The sequence below is a fragment of the Dermacentor andersoni genome, chromosome 2 (assembly GCF_023375885.2).
Source record: "Dermacentor andersoni chromosome 2, qqDerAnde1_hic_scaffold, whole genome shotgun sequence".
Classification (NCBI taxonomy): Eukaryota; Metazoa; Arthropoda; class Arachnida; order Ixodida; family Ixodidae; genus Dermacentor; species Dermacentor andersoni.
The window spans coordinates 69349726-69368295 of NC_092815.1; the positions used below are offsets into that span (position 1 = coordinate 69349726).

At 43.6% G+C, this 18570-nt stretch overlaps 2 protein-coding genes across 3 annotated transcripts in view; one reads left to right on the forward strand and one right to left on the reverse strand.

Moving 5' to 3' along the window:
• Window positions 1-18570, forward strand: part of LOC126541906 (G kinase-anchoring protein 1-like) — a 67088-nt gene that overhangs the window by 3567 nt on the left and 44951 nt on the right. Inside the window, exons 1-4 of one of the 2 annotated variants that reach the window (XM_055077002.2) lie at window positions 4577-4708; window positions 5459-5540; window positions 11616-11809; window positions 12326-12412. In XM_055077002.2, the coding sequence (XP_054932977.1) occupies window positions 4676-4708; window positions 5459-5540; window positions 11616-11809; window positions 12326-12412 (396 nt within the window). In that variant the 5' untranslated portion in view covers window positions 4577-4675. Of the gene's footprint in view, window positions 1-4576; window positions 4709-5458; window positions 5541-11615; window positions 11810-12325; window positions 12413-18570 lie in introns of those variants that run through there. The other variant, XM_050188870.3, reaches the window with a different exon arrangement.
• On the reverse strand, window positions 7122-11634 carry Mthfs (methenyltetrahydrofolate synthetase). The gene is made up of 4 exons (XM_050188871.3): window positions 10694-11634; window positions 10457-10590; window positions 10235-10362; window positions 7122-7442 (listed from the first exon to the last, which is right to left on the reverse strand). The coding sequence occupies exons 1-4, from the start codon at window positions 10808-10810 to the stop codon at window positions 7225-7227; spliced, it is 597 nt and encodes a 198-aa protein (XP_050044828.1). The 5' UTR covers window positions 10811-11634; the 3' UTR covers window positions 7122-7224.

An 18570-nucleotide genomic window follows, 5' to 3' on the forward strand; every position in this document is an offset into this window, starting at 1 on the left:
GAACAAAGAACGCACATTTACACTGATGGATCTGTCTCAGCCACCAGCTCCACAAGTGCTGCTATCATCCCGGCCTTACAAGTTACAACTACTTTCAAAGTGTCCCATATAGCAACCTCTACGGCAACAGAACCTGCTGCTCTACGTGCCGCTGTTAATTACATTGCACAATTCAAACCTCGAAAGTGGGTCATTTTTTGTGACTCCAAGGCAGCCCTTCAGCATCTGCAGCCAGCCTTATGACACAAGACACGTGAACAACTGGTGTTTGAAATCAAAGAAATTCTCAATGAAGCCCTCATAAATGGACCTGACATCATCTTCCAACGGCTCCCGGTGCACTGTGGTATCATCGAAAATGACCTTGCTGATGATGCCGCTCGGTCAGTCCATAAAGAAACCCTGACGCTTCCCATACCCTTATCAAGGACAGACGCTGTGAGAAATTGTTTGCTTGCTCAAACCAAGACTGAAACTTTGTGAAACACCCCGATTTTCTCCAACTGCCATCTCCACCAGCTGGATCCTACATTGAAGCTGCGGATTCCATCGAACTTCTCCTGCCGTGGTGCAACCTTACTGTGCCAAGAGTGCAGATTTTTGGGCTACTTGGTTCATTGAATCAATTGCTGCCTCTGGTTAGAGGCGGCTTTTACAAAAGCCTACTCATTCCTTACTGGAATGACCGACACACCGATTTGTGACTCGTGCAAATGCGAAGAGACGATCGAGCACGTGTTGCATTTTTGTATTCTCTACGAGATCGAAGGCGACCTTCTTTGGAGGGTGTCAAACCGATTGGCAGACCATTTTCACAGACTAAGATTCCTGGACCATGGTCACACGTGTCGCAGGCTCACGAAGCGATGCGGGCACTGCTACATTTCATGAAATCGACTGGCCTCAGTGACCAATTATAGGCATGAAGTTATGGACAATCGCACGTATTCACACTGATAGTACCTTTTTCCCTCCCCCTCCTTTCTTTTCATCAATTAAACACCTTTCCCTGTCTAGGGTAGCAAATCGGACATGCAGCTGGTTGACCTTCCTACCCTTCCTTCCTCCTGTGGTTGTTGTTGTTGTGTGACTTCACGTCACAAATACAGTGTCCTGTTGCAGAAGACCTATGGGCCCCAGGTGCCAGACGACCTAGCTACGCCACTGGGCTATGGACGTGCTCGTAGTGGTTGAAAACAATGCACACGTGTCTCAATTGGCATGTAATCTAGTTTTCAATTAAACTGTCCTGGCATTACTTAATATTTTTAAAAGGTACAGCCGCCCCTTCCACCAGTGCAGACTTGCTGGCAAGAGGAGCGCAACTATAAGGTCAACATCTCTGCCTTTCTTCCCATTATACATTTCTCTCTCTTGGCAGGGCACATCCAATTATTTTCTGGCATCCACCTGCACTAACTTTTGGAATATGTCATTTGGCAAGGTTATTTCAGTTGATGCCACGAGTACGAATAGTAAAAATGAATATATATATATATATATATATATATGGAAGAGCATGATGATTGAGATGTTAAGAGTGAGACTTTGTACACAACAAAAACGTATCTCTCTCAGTCACGTCTCTTAGGCCTTGAGGGCAGCAAAATAACACACAGGCAGAACCTCAACAAGATCACCCACACTTACGCGGGAACCAATGATGAACTTATTCACGACATACAGAACAAATACATAGGAAGCATTATGCGAGAACTGCAGAACATGTAAATGGGCAGGGAAAACTCCGTGATAGACGGGGAAATCATGGAGGCCAAGGTGAGAGCCGAAATACTCAGGCTATGCACAAAGTCGGGGCCGGACCCAGATGGCATCGCAAATAAAATTCTCCAAAACCTAAACAACGAATCCATCCCGACAATCACAAAGTACTGAACAAGTGCTGGGAGCAGGGCACATTACCGCGGCAGTGGAAAACTGCACTTGTGGTGATGATCCCCAAACCTGGCAAGAAATTACTGATTGAGAACTTCAGGCCCGTCTCTCTGACCTCGTGCACAGAGAAGCTGATGGAGCACGTCGTTCTCACTAGATTAAGCAACTACATGGAGGACGGAGGCCTGTATCCATTCACGATGCTTGAGTTCAGGCTGAAACTGTCCACTCAGGACTTCCTACCCCAAATCAAACATCAAATCCTTCACTCGTGGGCAGAGGAGTGGGACAAAAAGCCATCTTAGGGCTGGACCTCACCAAGGCCTTCGATAATATGACGTACAAGGCTGTCTTAGGGAACTTCCAGGATCTGAGGGTAAGTCAAAAGGCCTACACCTTTGTCCAGAACTACCTCCTGAACCGCACAGCTCAAATCACGATAGGAGAAATCAAGTCGGATGACATAGAACTGGGTAGTAGGGGAATGCCGCAGGGCTTAGTGTTGTCGCGCTTTCTCTTCAATGTGGCCATGATCGGTCTGCCGGAAATCTTCAGCAATATCCGCGGCCTCAACCACAGCCTGTATATGCCAACGACATAACATTGTGGGTGACAGGCGGCGGCGAGGGTGAAATCGAGGAAACCCTTCAGCAGGCCACGGATGCTGTTGAACACTACACAGTGGAGAGGGGGTTCAGTATCTCCTCAGAAAAGTCCGAACTCCTGCTGGTGTACCCTACTACCAGGAAACAATATGGAGGAACACCAAGCATTAACATCAAGGTAAACGGGGGCCCGATACCTTTCATAGATAAGATCAAAGTATTAGCACTCTGGTTGCATGTGGAAGGCAGAAAACTCGATGCCATCAAAGCGCTACAGAACAGCGCACAGCAAACACTAAGACTAATCAAATGGATTGCCAATAGACACTATGGCATGAGGAAGGTCAGCCTAGTTCGTTTAGTGCAGGCCTTCGTCATCATCCGCATCGTCTATGTGGCATCTTACCTAACATTTGGCATGGCAGAAAACAAAAAGATGGAATGCATCATTAGACGAGTGTTCAAAAGGCAATTAGCAACCCAGTCACAACACCCAACAACAAACTCTTAGAATTGGGGCTACCTAGCACGCTTGATGAACTAATCGAGGCGCACACCATCACCCAATACGAAAGACTCACACAGAGCCCCATGGGGCGACACATTCTATGGAAACTAAACATTCACTACGAAGCACAACACAGCACGAAACTCAGCATTCTATTAGAGAAGAGGAGGAACTTTAAAATTCCTCCACTGTCAAAGAACTTGCACCCAGAGCATCACAAGGAGCAACAAGAGGCAAGAGCGCACCACATTGAGCGCAAATCATGGCCTATGTAGATGCCGTGAAATATAGAGACGTAAAAGGATGGCCATCGTAGCGGTAGACATGGATGAAGAACCCCTTGCGAGCAGAACCGTGAAAATGAACAACCCCGAAGTTGCGGAGGAATTAGCAATAGCATTAGCGGTGGCCTCCACCAAAGCTAAATTTACCATAAGTGACTCAAAGATCGCAGTTCATAGTTTCACAAAAGGTTGCATCTCGCCAGAGGTGCTCAAATTTCTAAATAATAGCATCGACCATCATCGTGGGAAAATCCAAATTACTTGGGCGCCCACACACTCTTCTCTCCTGGCAACGATGCGGCTCACAATGTAGCTAAAGGACTTACTTGCTGAGCAAGTGAGCCAGCCCAGCCGGAACCGAGAGGAGACCGCATGGTCGGCTACAAAGAAATCACCGATTACTATCGGCTGGGTAGGCCCGGTACCCACCAGCTCATCCAGAGCTAACCAAGAAACAGGCAGTAGCCTGGCGTCTCCTGCAAACAAACACCTACCCTAAACCGGTGGCCTGCAGCAGATTCTATCCAGGGCAATACAATGATCAATGTAAATTATGTGTGGGTAGAGCGGATCTGCCACATATGCTATGGGCATACTCCAAGGCAGCTCTTTTCGAGGGTTGCAAAATTAAAAACCAGCAGCAGTGGCAGACCCTGCTGCTCAGCTCAGACCAGTGAGACCAGGTCTGGGCCATCCAGCTAGCCAAAGCAGCCGCTGAGACCCAGGGGATCTCAGCCGTCTGCTAGGCGGAGGGAGGCTGCATCCGCCCTCGTGATTGCTGGCATTATTAATGGTTGACTCTCTCTCTCTCTCTCTCTCTCTCTCTCTCTCTCAGTCACAATATAGTTAAAGAGCTCGTATCATTTGTAGTGTGTATTACATGAAACTAGGTACTTCCATGCATTTATATCTCTGTTTTCTTCTTTCCTTTTTTTCAATGTTCTGTTCTGTCTCAGCATTACTGTCGTGCTGCCACATGTACAACAACGAAAAGTCATGTACATAACCTCAACACTATATATTCTTATACCCCTGCACCTCTGCCACAACAGAACAAAAATTAATTATGCAGATCCAACGCACATGCTGGAACCTGTGAAGCGGTTAATTCAATGCTTTATAATTAACAACGATGCATACAATTTAGTTTACTTTCACCTCATTCAACAAGTAGTCTCATGGAATGTTTTTGTTGATCCACCACAAAGGTAACAACTTTATTGTCATACACTGTTAATGTTTATGTACTTTAATGTTCACACGCTATGCCGAAACGCAAACTCCAATTCACGCAGATGCATAGTGGGGACTTGGACTCGGCGATGCCACAAGGATGAAAGTGATGTACGATGATTGTTGGGGAAAGAATGGTGTAGAATATTATGACACATATCAATGAACATTTAGGCATAGAGGTGGGCAAATGCCAATTCTTTTTTTTGTATGCGAATCGAATACAGTATACTCAAATGCAAATTCATATATTTGCAGCAGGAAGATTTATGTTTCGGTATCATTAAGTACAACACCTGCACTGAATAATGCAAAAAAGATACCTAACTATCAGTGACACAAGATTAGTAGTGTCATTAAAATATCTGCATGAATAGCCTCTCAACATTTTTAGATCCTGGCTGCAAACAAGATCTCCAAGAATAAATGGCTGTTGTATGGTTTCAAATAAAAGAATAACAAGTTGCTAAAAAAAAAAAAAAAACACTGCTGAAGGACTACTGCACCATAAAAAAAGTAAAACCGCCCATTGCACAGACGATAACATTGGTTGTAGTGTAAAAGATGAAACTGCTGCATAGCTAGACGGCCAAAAATACTAAATCACGGAATACAAGCAAAAATCAGATTGTGACGTAGGTTTCTGTTGCGAAACCAAGAACAAAGCTTGATTACCCACTTTGTTTCTGCATTGCTTCAAAAACTTGTGCTGTTGTCACGCTTCTGATATTTAGCAATACTTTGCTTAAGAGATGTAGAACAGAAACCAGGCTTAAACAGTCGGTTGTAGAGATATCCTTGGTTAGTTTGGGTATTCTAAACTACCAAATAGTTGATTATTGAATACTACACACTAAATATTCATATTCGTATTTGGATCTTTGTATATTTGCCTAGCCTTATTTAGGAATTCTGTACCTCTTGTGTCACAGCGAGACATACCCATTCCGAAAGATTGGCCAAGAAGAGGCAACATTTGCAGCGGCACATACAAAATGGCTAAAAAGAAAAAAGGTAAGTCAGAGAATTTGTGAAATATAATTAACCATTCTATTAACAAATCGGTGTGCTTTAGGGATACCTGTAAGCCGAGATAAAATATTCAGGTTTTATGTAGGTGTCATAGTGGGAAATGCCCATTCTGGAGGAGTGTCTGAGAACAGGCATGCACACATACTTCGTTAGTTGCTAAATAAAAAAAAATTAATATAGCAAAGCTGTTCAATAGAATTAACCCTTTTATTTATAGATCGGTGTGCTTTAGAGATGCCTGTGAGCCAACATTATATGTCACGTTTCATGTAGGATGTTAACATAATAAAAGAAATTCAGCAGCATGTTACACTTCTGTAACATGTGAAGGCAAAAGCCTGCTGCGCACAGGGTAATGCATTAAGTTTATCAGAGGGGTCAGACTTCTTGAAGACATAACGAGCCGCAGTGTGAAGTAAACATATGGCACTGCTGGTCTACCTCCTCAACAACACATGCAAGTACCAAATGCTCTGCCTAAAGGTTCTTTCGTTCTCTCTTTTTTTCCTCCTTTCTTTCTTTCATTCTCTTTGTTTGTTCTTTCTCTCTTTCGTTTCTTCATTCATATTCAGCCATTGCATCTTTGCTTGCGTACGGGGATATGAGCCATTCCTGATTATGATATCTTTTGCATCACCGCACTAGACGCAGCTTTTTTCGGGTTTGAGCCATTGCAACGAGTGGCTTTCGCCTTAAAAATATAATTATTATATGTATACTTCGTCAGCATACAAAGGTTGTATAACCCACTTTGCTGGTAGTTTCACATAACCTTCACATATATATCCGCAAATATTTCTGCTAGAATAGTGATCAACGTAGGCAAAGAAAGCTTCGATTTACAAGTAATAATAAGAATAATTCCTTAATTTCAGTACTTTCAGAGGTGGCATCATGCATAAATATTTCATGTCCTTAATGGCACATTCAAATGGTCGTTTCAGTGTGCTTTGGTATCACTATGAAATGTCAGACAGCAACTAAGCCACATTGCAGGTGTAAGAATGCTCTAATGACAAAAATGGAGCCATATCATTAATACTGGTCCCGCTTTTTCTCGAAATAGAACTTTAAAGTTGTTTTATATGACTTTCATAGAGCCACACAGCGCTTTGGAATGACCAGGCAAAAGTGCCGTAAGTTTCAGGATAAAATCATGCCTAAATATCACATGAACACTTTCACATAACCATAATTTTTTATTACTATTTAGAAATTTTTGCGTACTGTATTTAAAAAAAATTGTGTATCAATTCTTGCTTCATAGTCAGCACAGTAGCCTTAAGGGTAAGGAAGTGCCACTACATTTAGTTAGAATTTGCACAAAAAAATATTTTAGCCTGCGCAAGAGTGTTCTAGCCATCTTCCTGTACTGTCACTAGCACTAACTGAAAATTATGAATAGATTTCCCTTTCTCATTTTCCCTTTATTAAATATGAATATATGTTTTGTTTGGTGATATACTGCTCCTCCAAAAAGATGTTATACACCTGCCCAATCAGTCAGGCCTACATCAAGATGTACGGTTGTGTACATATTTTGAAGAACTGAACATATAAGAATTTAATAAAATATGCCTCTCTTTTATTACCCGATGCTTGTCAGTGACAGTGGTCATGGTAGAATAAATGCGACATCACAAAACTGGCAGAGTCCTAGCATCAATCAGGCATGGAGAACCTCATCAACAATCATGTCATGGTCATCTAATGGTATGTTTGGCACAATTTGCTGGCAGAAGCAGAGACCTAGAGTGTAAGGCCTTTGAGCTTGCGCTTTGAGGCAGCGACTGTAGTAGATATCATAGTATCCTTTTCCATGGCCCAGGCGGGCACCCTGTGGCGTGAAGGCTACAGCAGGTACCACGAGAAGGTCAAGGCCGCCTGTATTCAAAAAACAAAAAAGAGGCACAGCATTGTTATAATGCTCAATCAAGCTTTTATTTTGAGTCAAGTAATGCTATAGGAGAAAAAGTGCAATGAGCTAACAAAAATATTTGTGATTACTTCCCCTTTCCTTTAAGTAGTTAAAGTGACCACATTTTGAGCGAGACAAGTAGTTGCATCGGAGAACTTCAGCGCAACCTAGCTCTTTTCTCTTTCGTTTAAGCTTTTCACAAACACAGGCCAATGCAAATGGGTCACAACTTCCTCGGAAACAGTGCACCTTATATACCAGAGTCAACGCACTATGTAGAGGGTGGTCCTTTATGAAAGGGAACACACGAACGCGTGGCCTGTGCTCTGCGGGGGCTCTGTTTAGAGTGCCAGCAACAGGCAGCAAGGGGAAGCACTTCCACTTGTAGCACCATCCATTGGTGACCAGAATGAGCAGACACGGCTGATAGGCAAGCGGCTGTGGATTGCCTCCAACGCCAGGTGGATTCCCAACATGTGGGGCCTGCAACGCAGCACCTGCTGCTATCAAACCGCACTCGGCCGTGTGCACATTGGAAATGTGGAAGGACCAACATATGCCCGCTAGTTAATAGGCTCTACCACTGTATTTCAAAGAGTAAGCATTCTTTGGCGAGTACCGCAGCAAGAACTGTCCGCCGCGCGAAAAGTGTATTGCCTTGTATCTGAAAAAAAAGAAAAGCGACATGTGTGAAGTTACGACATTTAATCATTATAATAGTGTAAATGTAGATGATTGGTAGCTTTATAAGTGATGAGGAACAATCGAAAAAGAATGATAAGAGAGAATAACCATAGAGACACATAGGGTCCACAGAAAATCCATAGGGAAGCCTATTGTAGGGGTGGGCCAACCTGAAATTTGCGTGTAGGCCAACAAATTTGGAAGTGGGCCAATCTATATTTCGGGATTCGCCCACTTAACATTTGGGGGTGGGCCAACTTGAAATTTGGGGTGAGCCAACCTGAAATTTGGGTAAAGACCAACATAAATTTGGGCTGAGCCAGCTTAAATCTTGGGGCTATTTCTAGCAGGCGCTTGCCTATTGGCCATGCCTGGTTATTCTTACTGCCAACAGATGACGCCACAAGCTGCCACTTGCTGGCACTCTAAGCAGCCTCCGCAGGGCACGAGCCACGCACTCACGTGTTCCCTTTCATAAAGAACCACTTAAAGGTTCTTTATTCTATGACCACCCTGTACAAGAGTCATACAATACATACAGGGTTTGTCTATAAAGAAATGATACTGTCTGCCACATGGCGCTGCAGTCGCCAGTAGCATACAGTAGCGCGCTTCCCGGAGGCGGGATTTGTAGTGAGGATTCTAAGCTAAGTAACACGCCCGGCCGGCGGCAGTAGCGTCCAAGCTGTGACGCAGTGAGGATCTGAAGTGACGCAATAGTTGTTTTCAAGTTTTTGTGTCACGACAGAAAACGTCAAAAATGTAGCGTTCACTGGAGCAGCGGTGCACAATTAAATTTTCCTTTCACCTGGGCAAAATTGTTTCAAAGACACTTGCCTTGGTTAAGGATGCTTACAAAGACGACGCCCTGTCAAAGGCCCAGGTTTTCTGGTGGTTCAGTGAGTTCAGAACGGACGAGAGACTGTTGTAGACATGGAGTGATCTGGATTCCCTTCGACAAGTGGCTTGGACGAAGATGTGGCCAAAATAAAAAATCTCCTGGACTCCGACCGTCATTTGAGTATGAGGCTAATCGCCAAAGCCCTCAACATGTGCAGAACAACGATTTACAAAATTATTTCTGAAAATTTGAACTTCACCAGTTTGTTCAAAATTGGTGCCAAAAGTGTTGAGTGATGAACAAGAACACCACACCCACATCGCCTTCGTTGTGACCGCCTACCTAGGCCAGATAGGGGTTGCAACCTTGTCACAGCCACCACACAGCCCTGGTGAGAGTCCGGCAGACTTTTTCTTACTCCCAAAGGTCAAGAGAAGCCTGAAAGGTCACAGTTTCGACAATGTTACCGCCATTCAACAGGCTGCCACAGAGTCTGCGAAAGAGGTTATGGGAACTGACTTCCAGGAATTCTTTGCAGCATGGGAATCGCGTTGGCAGCAGTGTATCGACGCCCAAGGAGACTGTTTTGAAGAATTTTAATAATATGTACCGATCGGATCAATAAATTTATTTTACCAGGCCCAGCCTCATTACTTTATGGAAAAACACTGTATACACTACATATACAAGAGCACAATGCGCTAGCTACGCAAGAGTCCTGAACGAATGAAGTTCAAGTGCCCGATGTCTGCCACATTATGCGAAGCGCTGACGCATGAAAAGAAACATACAATTAGCCAACGCCTCCTCCATATCCCTCCCTCTATGATACGCAAGCACGAAAAACAGTGTTTTGCCGGATTAACACATGGTTCTCCCAACAAGCTATATGTTTTAATTGTTGGTGACTGCACATTCCTCTCTTGGCATGGTTGTTGTTAGCCTCATTGTCTCTTTTCTTCTTATTTGACTATAAGTGCAACAGCTTTGCATTGTTCCTCCGCAAAGGAGCTTTTAAAGGTTCCATATTTTTCTGAAATTTACATGTATTATTTTAGACGGATTGCACAGTTGCTACTTCTAGGTCCAAACACAAAATACGTATTTGCTAACAGTGATACGGTGTTTACACACGCAACAGTCATCCGTGTATGCACGGCGAAGCTGTAAATGTTACATCTGTGGATCAATTAAGACGAAAAATCAAGTGGTAATGTCTGTAACACATCTCACCAGTCACCAGTGCTTCTTCACGCGGGTCGAAATCAGTGTGCTGCTTGATGCGCCACTTTGTCATTGGCAGCTTCCCCAGTTCTTCAAGCGATGCGAGTTTGACCATGTCCATTTGTTGTGACTGATCGCTACATAATTTGAAAATCACATATTATTGTTGAACGAAGTGCTCCGAACGAAAACGCGGACGTCCAACGTTGTAATTTTTTTTTTAAGACTTACTCGTATTTTGGGATGAAGCACTCTTTGCCGTCGTTGATGATTTGTCGAATGATGGGCTCCGTCGAAACTTCTGTCTCCATGTTCACAAAAATGGATATTCGTTTACTTGCCTTGTAGCGGGAATGGTTTACAAACTGCAGATGACAAGAGTCAGTTGTAGCACACAGCCGGTGAACATACGCCGTATCTTAATTTAAATATGCTGTTTTGTGTTCAAGTTAAGTGAGTTGTAAATACCTTGTCTAGTATGATCTTAGACTGTCGGAACCTGTCTTCTGCTGTCATCGACTTCAGCTGCTTCTTGATTTCAGCTCTTATTGCATTTTTAGCCGCCTTCAATGACGCCGCGGCCATGGCAGCAGAGAAAGTAATAAAGCGCCTAAAAAAAAAAAAAAAAAAAAAAAACGTGCCGTCGAGGGGCACCTTGTCATCTTATCAACATCGTGGTAAAACCACGAGAAAACAAACCACGACAGCCATGACGGCGTCAGTTCGTTGCTTGCATGGTTGCTAAGGAAGTCAATGTGTGGTGCCGTGGTGTTCTTTGTTTCGGATAGCGCCAAAGCTAGTGCTAAATTTTTTTTACTGTTGGGCAACAAAATAAAGTCACGCAGTGCTCTGTGTTACTGAATATAAGGTAAATAAAATAAATAAGGTTTTAGGCGTTATAACTTGGCAAAAAAACGTTATTATGTTTTAATCGGTTTGAAGAAACAAGAACTGCAAGAACTCTCAAGCGATCGTCGCGCCAGATGTTGTTGGTTGTCTTCCTTGTCATATGCGGTCATATGGTCATATGTTGTGAGCAACGTTTGAAGCGGTGGGATGATGACATAGTAAGCGCGTTTTCTCCGATTCGCAAACTATAAACCTCTGTTTTGTGGATTCATTTTCCACGGCATTCTGCAGTGTGATTTATCGGGTCAGTTAAGCGGCACGTGTTCCCACCGTGTGCACGGCGACGACGAAAACAAAGTTGCGTTTTCTGAACGCGTGGTTCAGTCGTTGGTAAAGGGTGATTGTCTGCAGTGTCTCCAGAAGCCTGTGGTCTTGTTGCCTAGTCATCTGCGCAACTATTTGATTGACTTGCGTCGTTCTGCGTTTTGTGCCACTGAGCCGTCCATTTCTTTTTGTCGTGACCAACTCGGTACTTTTTAAGTGCAGCCGAATTGCGGTGAAATGGCCGCTATCCTGCCTTCGCGTTTTGCCGTTCTGAAAGTTGAAGGCGAAGATCCCGAGGATTCGAAGACAACAAAAAAGCCGCAGCCCGCCAAGAGTGGTTCAGCTGGGGATCGCAACTCCGTGACGACCAAGCCGAAACCCAAGAAGAAGAAGAAGCCGGCGGAAAACCAGGTATGCTCCGACTACATTAGTTTCTTTGATGTTCGCTTTCTGGCCGCTACAACTAACAGGTGCATACATATTTATTGTGCTTAGCATGTTAGCGGGGTCAATTGAATGCTTACCTATGTTATGTGAACTTGCTTCCCAGCAATCTGGAGGTGCGTAAGGCTTACGTTATGTGCCTCAATCTGGTGGCACCGTAGTTTCACTTTGCAGCCGATAACTAGTAACCAGCTCAAACCACTCTTTTTAAGATGGAACCATGCGCATTAAATCTGCCTGGGAATTTATGGTGCCTGGAGAATGACTCTTCTCAATTTAAAACGCACTTTGCAGTTCCTTAAATGGCTGTTTAAGCAGTAGTTACAACTGACCGCACTTTCTCGCATTTAAAGTGTGTGGCATTCTTCTGTTGTAATTCTGGGGCCTGTGGAGTCTGTTGCATAAATTGAGGTTAGTGTTCATGTTTGAATAATTTGAAAGGAATGATCATGTCCTCATGCTCTACTGTCATTGTTCAAACAGGCCAATGCGAAACAAGCCGCTCCGCAGGCTGGCAAACCTCAGGAACGAGGGGACGACTGGGAGTCTTGGAAAAGGAGAGATGATCAGGTAACCAGTGTTGTCTCCGTCTAGTGCTGCGCTCTGTTTTGGTTTCCATTATGCTGCACTTATGTGTGTATACCAGCTGCACCTAGTTATATAGCTAGCTTACTTGCACACTGTTTTCCAGTGAGATTTGTGGAACTTCACAACGCGAGGCAAACCAAGTGTATAGGTGACAACGAACCCACCTGCGCTTCCGAAGCATCCATGTGGCTTTAGTTTCGTCTAGCCTTGAAGGAAAACTGTTGTGATTAACTTGTTGAATGGGACCTTGCAACATATGGTGTTTGCCACTTGTGCCGCTCGAAACAATGCTATATATGGGGCTGTTGCATTGCCCAGGGTGCGCTGCGAAAATGGTGCTAAAGAGTGTCCTCTGTCCTAAACTGGGTAGTACCAAGCTCGGTCGTCTGCTTTGGAAAGCATGTTTACAATATGGACCCGCCACTTTCGGTTTTGTTGTACCACGGCTTGCAGCTAATATCGGATGCCGAAGATATTTTCAGGGGTGGCACGCTGCGTAAAGGTAATAAATTATGCAATGCCAAATAAATGTACGCCGTTCAAGAAATAAGCGGCGAAGTTTTAGTGCGGTGTCAATCGCAAAAGAAGCGAGTCGCGTACGAAGTTGAACTTCAGGTAAGGTTTGCACGCTGCCAGATTCAGGCGCACAAACGTGAGGAAATGCTTGCTATAAATGAGTTCACAGCAACGACAAGCAGACATCATGTATACGGAACTGCTCAAGCGCACGACGGTACGCATCACGACAGCAGTGGTCTTTTATCATGCCGCGAAATGGCAGGCCTCCAGCAATCTTTGTTGACTGAATGCCGCTAGACAAGTAGTTATGTCTGCACTGTAGTAGTGGCCATCTGTCCCTTTAGCAACTGATAAATAACTGATGCAATGCATATGAGCTCGCAGCAAATTACGTGCGAATCGCGCTGCAGCGTGAGCTCATGCGCTGCTCACTTGATTTAGCTTTTAATGACAGCGCTCGAACATTGATGTGCTGCAATCAATACTACCTTGCTGCGCTGCCTCAACGTGCTGGCTTGTGGTCAAGGATGAGCACATTTAACTCTCTAACCTGTGCTGCTCGTAGTGGGTTAGTGAATTGTCACTGAATCAGCCTGACCATTTGTGCTCATCTGCACACACCTGGTCACTTCACCACTTCGCACCGGTCGAATTGTTAATTGTCGCTCGGCTGGGTCTCGAATCTTGAATCACCAGCCATGCCTGCTGCTATGTCGGTCTGCTGTCGGGTCTGTGTACAAAAGACCGAATTTTAGAACGCATATAATCAAGCAAGCTTCAAGACAGGCGAAGCAGTCAGCATGGCGCGAAGTTTCACTTGCCCAGCGCGATGAACTGCAACTATACAGCGCGCCCTACGCTCCGCTTCGTGAGGCCTTGAAGGAAAACAGTAGAATCTGATGTTGGGATTCAGACCTTCTTGTTCGTGGCAGCCCACGACGCAGAAGTAACGACGGTGACGCTTTTTCGAGGCTGAGCTAGGTCTCTCTGGATCAGCGTCGCCGATTCCTTCTGCTCCCAGCATTACGTCCCACGGCACACGAAGAGTCCGTTTTCTTTAAACTATAGGCCGCGGCAAGCTCGCATCGTGGTCGGCGTGGTCTGTATGAAGTGACGAGCTTTTTCGCACTCGCAACAGGGCAGTAAAAAGCGCGAATCGACGCAAAACTCGGGCTAGAAACATGCTTCGCCACAGCCAGGGCTCAATACTACCCAAGCTGGTACTACCCAGATAACGTTTTGCGCGCTGCCACCAGGCACCGCTACTATACCTCAAACTCCAGCGCAAGACGCCCATGGAGGAGGAGGAGGATTGTGCTAGCTATGGGGGAATCTGTTCTTCATACGGTGCATAGTTAAAGTCACAACAATAAATTAATTCATTCAACCATATATTGTAAGCTTTTTCGATGTTCTTGTAGAAAGCGAGCAAAGATATATAATATAGTTTTGGAAGCAAATAAAGATTGATCATCTTGCAGGATTCAGGCTACAAGCACATTACTGCTAACACATTTACATTTTACCCACGATGTGATGACAGATACTGTACTGATTAAATATTGACACATGGACTTTCTTTATCCTTTTCTTGGGAGCGCTTTTCACCGTCTAACAAATGTTAACGCTCAGCACAGAACGTGCCTGCATGTATCGGAAGTTTCTGGAATGTTATCGATGGTTCTATCTGCTGTCTGTTGTCACCGAAACTTGTGTAATTTGATTGCATGTATGCGCGACGCGAATGGTGTAGAACTTTCTGGAAGACACGCGGGCACCAGCGATTACTCTGGAACATTCGATGGCTCGTGTATAAAAGCCAACGCACTTGACCAGCAGATGAAATTTTTGATGATTGCTAACAAGGTTCACTGCTATTGCTGCGCTTTTGAGTGCAACTTGCATTTGTGTGCACAAGTTCGCCCAATAAAAAGTTAGTTCCATCATTCACAGTCTTACCGCTGCATTATTCACCGTCACTACTATGTGACAATATAAACTGATGTAGCCATTCAGGAGTTGATTGAAAAGAGGTGCGAGGGTGAATTGCCCGAGTGCAGTGTGTAGCTATGTCTGTGCTAATTGGTTCAGGGAATTCATTGTGGCATACCAGTGTAAACAAACATGTCTGTACAATGTTATAACTGCAAACCTTTCCGAATATTTCATAAAGTTTATGAATTTTGGCTCGTTCTGTGATTTTACAAAGGTTTCATGAAGGTTTACGGAAAATAAACCCTGTTGAAGGAACAATAGAGGGGCTACCTGCTTTGAGAAAGTTTCCGAAGTTTCTGAAAAAAGTATTTGTGAACTAAAAACAATCCATTGCTCCTCAGTCTTAGTTGTTCCAAATTTGCTGTTGCTTGTGGGCTTTATCTGAAAAAATCATTGTACTGAGTATGTACCAAGTCTGCCCCAAAGGTTCATGCAGTACTTAAAGAAACATTCATTTTACAAACTTTAAGATACAGTGATGCAATCTCCTTCAAAATAATCCCATTAGACATGGTGCACTGGCTCAGCCTCTTTTTCTATTGCCAGGAGCACCATTGGAAGTATTCTTCTCTTAATTGCTTCAGCAGTGATGTCTCCTTTCCAAATGCACTACATGCCTAAAATACCGCTTCCTGGAACACCAGCTTGCATTTGGGGAACAGAGGGATAAATGCGGCCAGTAGGGAGGGTGTTTCTAGCACAGTCATCTGATGGAATTACATGCCATGAACTTGCGCGTTGTCAATGCAGAGTGTGCAGGGGCATTATTATTGTGCAGAATCCAGCATCCCCCTTTTAGCAAATTTGCTCACACAAGGAGTGCATGATCTTTCGCATGCGTCAGAGCCTCCATGTAGAAAGCTGCATTGAGTTTGCCCGTCTGGTACAAATCATAGTGCACAATTTCATGGCATTAAAAATCACAATCAAAATTACTTTGACTTTTGCTTTGTTCTGTTGCATTTCCTTTTTTTTTTTCTTTTTTTGCTCTTGCTCTGCGACCAGCTCAATGTCATGTTCATAAATTTAAGTGTGGTTGCTGGTAATAACGCTTTACAAGCGTTCATCCCTGTCATCTGAATTGTCCCATCAACGCAGCATTCCTTTTTGTCATAACTTTTGCTCAGGGGCCAGCAATTTTGGCACCACGTTTGTGCAAACCTTTTTCATTTCTATAGTTTCACTCAAATCCTGTCAATGGACGACTTTCCAAAATTAAATGTTACTTGTATCATTCAAATAGTGATTGGAGAGTCAATGAACTCAAGAGAAAGCACATGTAAAATGCTCTGATCTTCACATGAGGTAGGGGGTTGTTCTGATCATGCATTGTTCTTGGAGTCTTCATAGCCATCCTGGAAATGCTGGGCCCACTTGAACAGTTCTTTCCTTTAGGGCATCCTTTCCATAGGCCTTTTGACATTTGATGAATTTCTGCACTATTCTTGCCCAATTTACAAAAAGTTTGAAACTGATCCTTTGTTCCATCAGTTCATCCATCTCCATTTCAACAAAGACTAAAAATAGGTTGCACAAAAGTGTACACATAAATTTCTGCCTTCTCATAGTGCAGTCTGGTTCATCGTAGAGGTCAGCTGGGTTTTTTTTTGAGTGGAGAGAGCAGAGCTGCTATATACACAGCCACATTTTAGCTTACTGCATGAACAGACTTCGTGTCCCACGAAAGATACGTGCTCAGCGTAGATTTTTAAAAAGAATGCAGGATATCTGCCCTCCATTTTCGGGTCTGTGTTTTTATGAATTGTAATGTTCACAGGTAGGCAGATATGAATGCGTAGAGCCCCATAATTTAAAAGGCAGGCATTTCCTAGTCAGGTCTTCATAGTGCCTGTAAACATTTTATTTATTTATTTATTTATTTATTTATTTATTTATTTATTTCATATTTTTCTTCACAAATGGTGTGTGGTTTGACTGTGTGGCAACGCTAAGAGTGCAAGGAGCAGTGATGGCACCTGCTAGGAAAATAGCTTGCAAGTGAAGCTGGCTGATGTAATATTTGGTTTAAAGAGGCCGTCAGGTACGCTGAAAGGCAAAGCATGAAATGCATCCAGTGGCAGTAAAGCAAAGCCCTAGTGGCTGCAGTGGTGTTTGGCAGCTCCCTTGTCACTTTCACTCCTTTCGATATTGAAGGGTTTCTTCTTTGTTTACTTCCTAAGTGAGAATCTCTAAAATTTAGATCCATTGGTTTGTATTACATTTAGTTCTGTTGTATAAAAGAAGTAGAAAGTGCATGCTTGCTGTTTGCAGCACTCAAGGCAACTACTGCCTCACATTAGCTGCCAAACCTCACTGCTGTGTGCTTAATTGAAATAATGAAGGAGCAATGACACAAAATATTGTGACACGCTGACGAAGATGTTTTAATCCTGGTCCGAAGAAGATGCTCTGGACTTCATGCACTGTCTACCATGTTGTCAGCTGCTACAATTATTGTAAATATCTTGTAAATATACGTCTGACTGTTTTTAACCCCGTAACATTTCATTTCTTTTCTATATTTCTTCATTTCTCCATTAATGATGGTATGGAGTCTTTATAACTCCATCAAATTTTAATGTAACCAGTTTATAATGTGCACAATGTTCAGTACAGTTTCAGTGGTGAAGCAGGCACTGATTATATCATTGCTGTGTCACCAAAAGCTGCACTTGGTAGAATATGAAGGTTGATGAGCTGAGGACCACTTCATCCACAGAGAAGTATTAGCAAAGGCCCAGTTTTACGATACATGTCACGCTGAGAAGTTTAAAATCAAAAGGGATGAAAGGGGCTGATTTGGCTTGTGTGGCCAGCTTTCTGCAGCATTGTAATTGTGGGGCCTTTAAAAGGCCTCTCACTAGTTCCCATAGGAAATATTCATTATACATTGGAAGTTGTAAAGCACCATCTAAGGAGCATTCTACCACTAGAATTTTTGGGAAGGATTTTAATAGTAGTGGTGGTAGAAGCAGGTGAAATATTGTGAGGCCATGGTTTGAGGAGGTGAGCTACTGTCCTTGCAGTAAAGGCATTCCTTCCCTGCCTTCTCCCCTAATCAAGGGCCCGTGTAACATTTACGTCATAACTCCATCTTGCTTGCTCTTCTGTGACTGTGGCACATTTCCTGAGTCAGTCTATGTACACTACATAACTAATTCTACACAAACTCAAAAATGAAACTGATTCTTACTTAAAAAAAAGCTCAATGCAAGGTAGCTAGCCACACTGCCATCAAACACGTTTTTTTTTTTTTTTTTTCTGCCTTGGTTTGCGGTCAAAATTTTCCAGTTTGCTGTATGTGTGGCATTTCTAATGCATTGGATGGAAGTGAAGATGACTTTCTGTGGTCGGTAGACAGCGAAAAGGAGATGTTGTTGGACTCGGATAGCAACTATCTGCTATGATCCATCTCTGTGTGTGTCTGTGTGTCTTTGTGTGTTGCGTAGGATTGTTTCAACATGGTATGCATTGACTAAGGCTTTATTACCTGATGTGCAAGGTAGAATTGGCCGCAAGTAAATTTTTTGATATTTGGGCAGTAATATAACTGTGCGTTACGATCGGGGGTGCGGTAGAATCGTGCAAATACGGCAGGTGCACATTCACGAACCCCAGGTGGTCAA